Here is a 10,604-nt window from a genome sequence, read left to right on the forward strand (position 1 = left end):
TAAAAATACACTCAGTCCTGATTGTAGCCAGCTTATTTTGATGGGGATTATTTACATATGCCATTTAGATCTTTAATGTTTCTGTGGTGAACTTTTTTAAAGCCTCAGCAATTGATTCCCTATTAACCGTTTTTTTTAATCTAATGGAGAGCAAATCCTGGTATTTAATCTTAACTGTAAATTTAAAAGCAGAACAAAATTAATTGTTACACTTTGGAAATTGTTTCAGATGTGTAACAAGAAAATCCTATGTATTTGGCTATGTAAAGCAGGCAGGTTTGGCAAAGTACTACCTTCATATGACTTGCTACCTTGTTACCTATATTAAGTCTTGAATTTAGAATTTATGCCTCTCAATTTTAAGCTGTAATTCTTAAAATCCTTACTGTTGCTTGCAGATTGAGAGTGGGTCTTCTGTAGAAGCAGTAACTGCCTGACATTTGAAAGACCCAACCAAAAATGAACTCCCACAAACAGATTATGAGAAGCTGAGGAGCAATAATCAAGATAGGTTCATAAGCTTATTGACTTTGTGTTCTTTATTTCTTTTTCTACAAACTATTTTTTCATTCATATGCTCTGCTGGCTGCTGGTTTTGCCTCTTGTTGACACACGATGCAAAGGACTAAGTTGTCAGAGAGGGACTACACATCTTAGCATTGACAATGTCATATACAACATCGTATACAACCGCTCAATGTAAGTCACAGTCTGTACAATAGATACAGATACTCTTGTATTAAATCACATGGAAAACAGCATTTGTTGAGAGATGCTCACCTCAGCTCTTATGTTTCAGTTTGCTGAAAAGAAGAGCTTTTCAAGGGTATCACTTTTTGAAACTTAAATGTCTGGGTTGGGTTGGAAGGAAGAACTTATCTTCACTCACATTCACTGCCCTGACCTCCTGCAGGAGTGCCAAGGACAGGCCAACCCCATCTTACAAAAATACGAAGCTGGTGTTTCTCTTGAACCCTCCTGGCACATTCCCTACACTATGACAGCTATGGTTCAAATCCCTCCAATACTTTAGTTGAACCTTGGAGATTACCTTGTGTCTGGAAGTGTACGGACAATGTTATGTCCTCCTGGCAGTGGTATTTTATTGGAAAGAGAAGAAGCTACATCAAGAGGACATCTCCCATCTTGGAGCTGCAAGGCAAAATATGTGGTGAATTGTCTACTTTGGTTCTTCTTAAAAAGCATCATTTTATGAGGACTGACTTTGCCGGACATTTAACTTTTAGCTCTCTCATCCAGTGCTGCAGTTTAAAGAGGAGTTTAAATGGGTGTAACTTGTCACTGCTGCCAAAAGGCATGGTCCCATCCCATTGCTACATGGCTGTATGACTGCTTGTGCCAGCACAAAATGGGCAGAGGTAGAAGACACAAGAAGAAGCAGGAGAGGGCAGGCAGGACTGCCTCCTTGCAAGCTATCGCAATTCAAAACCTTTCATGAAATTCCCTAGATTTGAGCTGAGAGGAATGTTGAGTAAGAATTAAATTATTATATGCATATCTGACAGCAGAAACATATGCACCTCCTGGGCTGGGTGAAAGGAAACAGGTGAATAGTATCCAAGCATTGAATATTTATGCATCAAAATGGTAGCTTGCTGCTTTCATCTCCCTGTTGAAGCTAACCCAGAATATCCTGTCATAGATCCTGACTGCCTTCGCTTAGAAGATTAGTGGCCCAGCTGGTATTTTCCTCTTCTAGCAATTCTGTAAAAACACTTTCTTTGGTGAGCTAGATCAATTTTTGTTTTACTTATTTAATAATGGATGAGATTTACGCAGCATACAGCCTCATCCTCTCCCTCTTACATTTCTTTCAACATCATAGAATCACTGGCCTACTTGCATGACACAGACCTCTAAAAGATTGAGACGTCTGCCTGAGGTCTCTAACTTTGTTACTAACCCATTCGCAATGCCATCTCTGTGGGCCATGGACACATCCTGCCACATTTCTATTTCAGTAGTGACATCTATATTATTGACATTGCCAGGGAATAGCAGAAATCATTGCAAGGTGGAGAGCCTCAGACCTCATGGTGTCAAGTACTGACAGCTATCTTGCGAGTCCCACGAGATGGTGCAGAGAAGTGAAAGAGAACATCAGACAAAGCCCTGTGCAGAGATAAGTTAGAGACACCTCCCATTGCCACTCAGCACTAGCCAGGTACCCCTTTACTTCTGAAATTGTCCTGTTTACTCAGCCTTTCACCCATTTCTCAGCTCAGATTTAGCCCATCACATGCAGTAAGTGCACTGGCTGTCTAGCACTTCGTGAAGCACTAGGACAGGCTTGCTTCAGGAACTGACAGAAGAAAATGACCATCAGGCCTGCCAGGAGTAAGCAGTATCTGCCCAGCTGGCAGGCGCCTTCCCCAGCCAGAGGAAGAGACATGCCCTTATGTCACTTTTCCTAACCGGCGAGAGGACTGCCTACATTATTTCAAGGGTGGAGAGACAATTTTGGACAGAAGTTGCCAAATAGACTCCATTTTAGTCAATTGTCCACTGGCAGGGCGCATTCTGTTCAAAGAGCTGCCTAAGTTTGGAATATAGAGTGTGGCCACGATGGGAAATTTTCTTCAAAAACCCATCACCTCCTGGACTGTACTGTAGTTCTGCCTGCTGCTGTCTGACCTGGCAAATCCAGAGTGATGTGGTACCTCTCCCCAGGGCAAAGCGGCATTTTGTATTGGCAGATCTGCCTACGGACCTGGGCCAGTGACTATGCAGGGGGATAATTACTCCAGAACGGAATGAGAACTTTTGACCTCCAGAGCACAGCACGAGGCAGTTTTTCCCTTCCCAAGGGAACTACTGAAGAAGCAAACATTATTATGGATGACGCAGATGAGAAAATGAGAAATGGGGACAGAGAAGGAGGATGTATTGTTTAAATGGAAATTTTTTAATTTATCACATTTAATTTCCTATCAGCACATCTAGAATTCAAAGAAGTACTGTTTAGATGAATAGCATGAAAAATTACCACTCAACATTCATTTCCAAATAATCTGGGTAACTGCTGTGGCATTTCTTCAAGTCTAGGGAACCACCAAAGGAGGCAGCCTAGTGCCCTCTTGCGGGTTTCAGTGGCTAAAGCAAAACGTGTCTTGCAGACCATTTTAGTGCTATGAAAACGAGGGGAGCAGCACACCGCTTCTCCCAGAAAGTAAACCAGCTTTTTGATTGCAGGTTTGTTTGATTCCGAGTTTTCTGGAGGTGAAAGATAAAGCAAAGTGACATCTTTGTGCTACAGTAGGATTTTTTTTAATAACTCACTAATTATTAAAACTATACCATAGAAGTTTTCAGTATAATTCTCTATACCCGTATTCAAAGAGCTTAAATCAACTTTGTCATGTTGTGTTTTAATTGCCATGTTCTCATCTCCTTACCAAAAAAAGGTTTTAGAGTAGGGACAGAAATGGAAGATGACCATTTGGTTACCCTCACAGAAGCCGACTCAACTAGAAATTACCTTTTTCATTCATGTTTTTCTTACACGACCTTTTCCATGCTACTTCCAGTTTTCACTGACATGCACCCCTAGACTCTGCACTTCAGCTTAGTAAGCCAAGTCTCAGAGGAACTTATTTTGAACCTTCTATATATAGAAATGTCTTACATAATTGGAGCCTATTAAATCCTTAGGGTCCACACAAGGCTGAATTAGTTTTTTTTTTAATCCACATTGCATAGAATAACCTCTGAAAACCTAACCTAACGTACCTGTAAGGATATTCACTTGGTTGGCTTGATGTTAAAAACGTCATAAAGCCACAAACAGATTACTTGGGTCAGGTAATAGATGGCACTGAAATCCTTTTGTGAGGTGGAGTTATGTCACCCAAATGCATAAAATTTCATAAGGAATAAGCGTATATGTTTCTCAGCATTTTTATATTGGAAGTTTATGTTTGGTAAAAGAAAGTTAATATCCCATAGTTAGACTTACAAAAGTCTGAGGAATAAAAAAGTTTTCATAAACTTTTTTGATTACTCCTGTAAAAGAATGCTTGCAAATAGGTGTTAACTATCATGATTGCTGTACACTTGCATGCTACTACTCAGTCCTCTGAAGATGTCAAAATGATCTCTCTACAAATAGCACGCTATTTACAAATAAGCAAGCTTTATTCTTTCCATTGGTTTTAGAATGTGAGTGAAATGAATTTTGGTTTTCAAAACCAAAAAAGCAAAGGCTGTTGTTAATAAAATAAACTAAAAAATACCCAGTAGAGAGCACACCCTAAAGTTGTTTCCTGGCTGTTGTCTTGCAGGGATCATGCACGCACTAATACCATCCTGCTCCCATCAGGTATGTCCTATTTCAGAGAGAGAACAAACTTAGGGTTTAACTATAAAACTCTTATAACAAGCATTTTTAATTATGTTATTCTTATTCAAGATAAAAGCCTGGATAGTCTCTCAGATTTCTGTCTCTCAGACAAATTGGTCATGCTGTTATGAGGGAAATAACCAATGGTACTATCCCAACAGGGTTGACAGAACTAGTGTATCAACTAGCAAGAGCACACGGGTCAGAGAAATGTGTCAATCCCCACCTTTCTTCCCACACTACTAATCCATCCCATAGAGGTTACCTCACACGTGTCCCTTGTACGGGATTACCGCTGTCCCAGACAGCCGGAAATCTTGAGGGGGTAACCAGCTTGTGTGTGTTTCATGGTGTACAGGTACGGAGTTCTACCTGGCTATTGCATATGGTAGAAACTCCAGACCCAGGAGCCTTCACTCAGGCACGCCAGCAGGCTGCTTTAAAGACTAAGCTGGCATCTCCACAGTGCAGTACTTGCGCCATTCGGGGGAGCGCCAACACCTCTCCACCACCTTCCCCTTGCACAGCGGATCCGCTGGCGCTGACGTGCTAAAGTCAGATCACAGCAGTTCTCCGCAGGGAAGGACAGATGGGGTTTTCCTAGGTAATTCACCATAACACACAGAACAGAGAATAGGTTCAAAGTGTATGCAACATTTTATTGAAAAAATACGAATGTTCTGTACATAAAGTACAACTCAATGGGCTTGATAAAATCTCCAGAGACTTATTGGTTAATATAGGTCTTCTTTTCTTCTTTTTCCTCTAAGGGCATAAAGCATACAATGAAGCAGCAGGTCCCCTGTACTTGTGCAAGTGTAATCCCATCGCTGTGCGTGCAGCATAGCACCTGGCTCTACACACGGGACTCCAACATGCTCAATGTACTTTGATGGATGGTCTGCAAGAAATTTAAAGCATGGAAGAACTGCACAGGACTGGTCCTTCAATCCACTGATGATTCAGAATTTATTGTGAGCTCTCTGTTATCCTAAACAGTCTGCATCTGCGTATCCAATATTTCTGACAAATAAATACAAAAATAAATAGGGATCTGGCCTCACAGAACCTCAAGTCTCGGAAGCAACACAATTTGTAGCAAGCTACATACATAATTTCAACTCTATCAACATAATTTATTTAAATCTCTATCAATAAATTTATTAAAAGTATAAATTCTTATCCAATACTGAGAGTTTAGTTCTGGAAATAAACCCAGAAAGACAAAGCTTTTTCAGTCCTCTCTTACAATTTAGTGTGCTCTTAGAAAATGCTTTATAGCTGAACTTCAGCAGAAACTAGCTGCTATATAATGTAATTCTATCCCCCAAACCTAATATAAAAAGCTTTTAAAATCTTTTTACAGTAACTGGCTTTCATGTCCTAACTTTACATACAGTTACTAAAAATACTGCACATAGCAGTGCGGACTAAAAATAGGTTTAGTGTTAAAACTACATGCACAAATGCTGAAGTACCAAAGCAGAAACTGAATAATGTGGCAGCTTCACAATTAACTTATGTTGCTAACTGGATGGCATAACAATACTGCAATCCCAAAAGATATGTATGTTGCAAATGGAAAGACAATGAATAGGACTGGATGAGGAGAAAATTAGGCAAAAAACCTTTTTTTCTTCTCCCATTTAAAACTGGAATGTCCGTTATCGCCAAGAAGGTAAATGTAGACCAGTGTTAGAAGCTTGTACTAAATCAGGAGTAAATTGTGATGACTTCTCGGCCACCTCCTCTAACAAGTAATACTCTCTCCAGACCCTCAGTCAAGACTTCAAGAAACTCCATGTCTATTTCGATGAAGTTAAGGACAAAAGAAATATCAAAACCAAAATACACCATGATTAGCCTCTGTATTGGGTTTACGTTACAAGGTTTTGCTAGTGGGAAGGCTGCAGAGGCATCCTCTGCGAGACGAGACCCGGGGCTGCCCTCATATTGGACAGAGCCAGTTTCAGCCGGCTCCAAAATGAACCCGCCACTGCCCAAAGCTGAGCCTGTCAGTGATGCTGGTGGCACCAGGTTACACAGTCACACTCCCTCCTAGCCGCTCTCCATGAATACTGAGTGTTTTTCAGTCACAGTGGCTCAGCCTCTCCAGGGAAGGGTGAAGGAATAAGCATCCCCACCCATAACCTCAAGTTTAAAATCTCTCCTGAGCTGTAGTAGCCGTGGTTGAAACCCCCTTATGCCAAGAGGAGTGTTTTTATCCTTTCTTCGGCCAGCACACTGTTGTGAAACAGACATTACTACTACTACTATCTAGATTTAGGAGAAAACAATCATTTGGTCCGTGATTTGTGACATATATTTTTTTGGCACAGGCCAGTGAAAAGCTTGCTAATTTAATGGTACAAAGCAAGGCTGAAGAGCAGCTGTGGACAGAGAACTGCAGTGCCAACAGGCTCACCAGATCGCAAACCTCAGCTCTGGCCTCGCTCAGAGGCACGGTGCCGGTATCCCTCTAAGTGCCCAAATACTGTGGGTTTGAATTTTAATCTTACCAGAGCATTGCGCTTGGAGCTAAGCTCCCAAATTCTGCTGTGTGAGCTGTGCCTGAGATACGCCCTCTCCTTCAGCACTTCCTGTTCACTCGAGTTCAGACACGCCCTGCCCAGAGTGCTGGCTGCTGCAAATGCCTTCTTAAACATCTGCTACATCCGCGATTGAGAATTAAATTAACTAAATTAAATAAATAAATGAAATCAAGTCAGAATTTAGACAAGACTGATTTCAAACCTACAAGGCTTCCAGAGCAGCCAGTGGCACCTTATACTTCAAGCAATTACTACGTAAGAGCCACAAGCCAGTACCCTCCCCTCAGTGGACACTTTGTCACATATTGCAGCTTGACAGCATTTGTGGCAAAATAAATTCGAGAGCACAGGTTAGAGAAAGATCTTCTATGTGGACCAGGCCTTGCCTGAAAGTATACAGTTTTCATCACCATCAGTATTCTTTGGAGGACCAGGCATGTTGAGGAGAACAAGTCTGGCATCATGGGATCTATTTACAATAACTTCATTTAGCTTCACTGCTGTGTGCATTCTTCGGACATTAGACTGGTTCCTGTAGAAGAAGCACATTCAGATTTACTGTTAGAAACATGCCTCTGAAAACTGAATTATTAAAAAGGCCCTTAAAAGCATACCTTAAATCTCCTAAATACCTTGTTAAATGTCAACTCAACACACAGTAAACTTTTTCAAACTTAATGATGGAGACACAGAAGAGCTTTTCACAGAGTTCTTCAGGTACTGCTACTCCATGGGTTTTAAGATCCCTGGAGTCAAGTCTCCAGTTTATGACGTTATATTGCTCTTCAAGAAGCATATTTTGTAAAGGTGATTTACAGTCTTGCATAAGAAGTTAAAACACATTTGCACGAGGGGACATGCTCTTTCACTGCAGACACTTGTGACTGCAGAGCCTTCCCTTCTGGCAGCCCTCTCCAGATCCCCTCACTCCCATGGCAGCACAGACCATGCACCTCTCCGGACTCAGTATCGTAACACTCTTTCTCAGAGACCCGTCAGAACCAAGTAGGAGACTGGCACCATTGTGCTCAGTCCGCACTTCCCATGAGCGCACATGTCTTTTTGTGTTGAACAGCAGTTGACATCTCCAGAGAAAGCCTGGTTTCCTACAGATTCGTAGGCTGGAACGCAGCCTACAGATGGCTGGATGCATGCCTGCTTATGGGGCTTTCTGGTGTATAATAAGGATTTTAACCTTTCCTTCAGTTGGAAACTAACCACCTCTCTGCCTGGCTATTTGCAAGAAAAACTTATGACCCAAGTATCTTTAAAATCTCAGTCATGCTTTCAAATTTGAGTAGCCACTTGGTTCAAAAGTTATGGGAGAGAAGGGAATAGATGCAGCATGATCTCATAAGCCTCTGCTCCTTAAGAATCCAGGCTAAGAGAGGTAACAGGATTAATTATTCAGAATACATCATCACAAAATAACACGGATTGATGCAGTAACAGAACTGGAAAGTATCCTTTGGGGAGTTTGAGCCGGGGAATGTTTCCTTCCTACAGGAAATCAACCATTATTTTGGTAATGTAAAAGGAAAAACAATACAGAAATAGACTTATCAGAGGGAGAATATATTTGCAGCTTTGAGGATTTTCCACTTGTTAATATATTAAAATGAAGAAAAAAACAAGTATTAGTAGAAACGAATCAAATATGAATCTGTAGTTTTGTTAATTCAGCTTTACATGTTATGAGTGGGATTCTTTAGTAACCTTGCTGTTCTTCCAAATATTTAGGTTTGCAAAGAAATATTTTATATATACAGAAAATAGAAGATACCATGGTAAGAATAATGTTTATTATGCTAACAACACAATTTACCCACTTCGAATTACCTCTCTGTTATTTCATGTTCTTATTTAATTTACAGCAAGGACATCCTCTGTCTTCACCACGTCAGCTTCAGAAAGCCAGGGACAACACAGAGGCCAGATTATGTTTACAGGAAGCGAGGAAGAAACCAGCACCAGAAACAATATCCTGTTATTAACTACGTATAGTTTTGCAAAAGTAATTGAAAACTAAAGGTTTGGTATTCTCTAAAGTGACATTTAAAATTGGCCTCTCCCCAATGATTTGAAGTTGTAGGCTATAAGAAAGGGTTTGTTTGGTGTCCAGAAACTGCCAGAAATAACACCATAGCAGTGTTGTGGAGCGAGAGCTTCTCTAAATGAGTAACGTTTCCCACTTCTTGTGTCATACTCTGCTTAAGAAAACAGGTTCGGACCTGTAATTGTTTTCTATCCTGACTTAGTTCTTGTCAGGACAACTCTTGTAGTTTGGTATGTGCTATTTATAATGATACTTAGCTGAAGTGGCTAATCCTGTTCCCTTTAAAAACATCGCTGACTGCTCAACTGTAACTCCTTTTCTTTTCTTCCATAATTATATATAGTTTTTCTGCTTTTAAGTAAGAAAATGAAGTCTTCCCTCTCAACCATCTTAATGTACTTCTAAGTTAAATAACAAACTTACAAGTTTTCCCACTCTCTGAAAGCATGGAAGAGGAAAAAGTACAGGTAGTTAACACCAAATTCAGCAGAATTTCTACAGTATATAAACTATATATGATTCATCCTAAACCAGATTTGAATTCTCACTGATTTATTAGGAAGAAGAATCTGGAACGTTGCCAAGTATGCAAAGCTGACTGAGTGAACACTTCGTGTAAGATGTAATAACATCAAAGAGGTCACAGGAGATTCACACGTTTTTATATAAAGCCACAAATAGAGCTTCACTTCTAGCCATTCAAGGGGCACACACGTGGCAATGCTAAGGCTGTCGTTACATGTCAGTGCTCCTTCAACAGCAAGTCTGTCTTAGAGGGTTTTATCACACACACATTCTATTCACAGTCATTCATCACCATCTCCACAGCTTCTTCCTTGCTGCGTTAAACATCCGCGCTACACATTAGATAGTGAAGTTATCAGTCTGGTTTTTAATTGTGTGTTTTGTTGAGGTATTTGGGAGACAGGAGGAAAGTTATAATAGGATTTAACAGCTCCAATTTAGAATTTGACTATACCAAGTAAGATGTTGAGGGATGTGTGCCACATTTAATTGGTTAGGGAGATTTCTCAGGAGGCTAACTGCTGTGTTTTCAGTAGTCGGGTCTCAATGTTTATTGCGTAAGTCTAAACCAAGGATTAGGAGACAAAAGATAATAAAAGCACAGCACATCTAGAGTTTCAGGAGGTGCAAGCTGTTGACTTGGACAAGACTCACGGCTTAATGCTGATGAGATCTCTAAAGCTTCCCACAGCACTGCCTCGGTTCCGCTTCTCAGCGTCACATTTCTCTTTTGTCCAGGTCATCTGGATGTTCTCAGGAACTGGGTCCCCCTCATCTTCTTCGTCTGAGTAGAGGCTCTCCAGACGTGCTATTGAATGTCTGTCCTTTACCAGCTGAGCCTAGAGGGCACATGAATGACAAGGTGAACTCAGAGACTTTATTTTACGTTCTCTGGTTCTGTTTAAGCAATGAAAGACGTTTTGTTCTGTTGTATCCTTTATTTTGTACAGTCGATTTAGCATTTAGGACAGCTCTGATATCACGCATCTGCCCTAGCCAATAATCTTGCATACCAAACTGGCTTTGAACAGTTGTGATGGGTGTAAGCCGTGCAGAATTTGGACTAACAGAGGCCTGTACCGATAAAACAAAAAAAAAAAAAAAAAAAAAA

General features: G+C 40.7%; 1 protein-coding gene across 1 annotated transcript in view; it reads right to left on the reverse strand.

The window, feature by feature from the left end:
* Positions 1-4,997: 4,997 nt before the first annotated feature.
* Positions 4,998-10,604, reverse strand: part of SLC12A4 (solute carrier family 12 (potassium/chloride transporter), member 4) — a 34,794-nt gene continuing 29,187 nt past the window's right edge. Inside the window, 3 exon segments of the mRNA XM_009320796.1 lie at positions 4,998-6,165; positions 7,311-7,444; positions 10,148-10,398. Of these exon segments, the coding sequence (XP_009319071.1) occupies positions 6,074-6,165; positions 7,311-7,444; positions 10,148-10,398 (477 nt within the window). The 3' untranslated portion in view covers positions 4,998-6,073.

This window comes from Pygoscelis adeliae, unplaced genomic scaffold, assembly GCF_000699105.1.
Source record: "Pygoscelis adeliae isolate BGI_AS28 unplaced genomic scaffold, ASM69910v1 Scaffold63, whole genome shotgun sequence".
NCBI classification, from domain to species: domain Eukaryota; kingdom Metazoa; phylum Chordata; class Aves; order Sphenisciformes; family Spheniscidae; genus Pygoscelis; species Pygoscelis adeliae.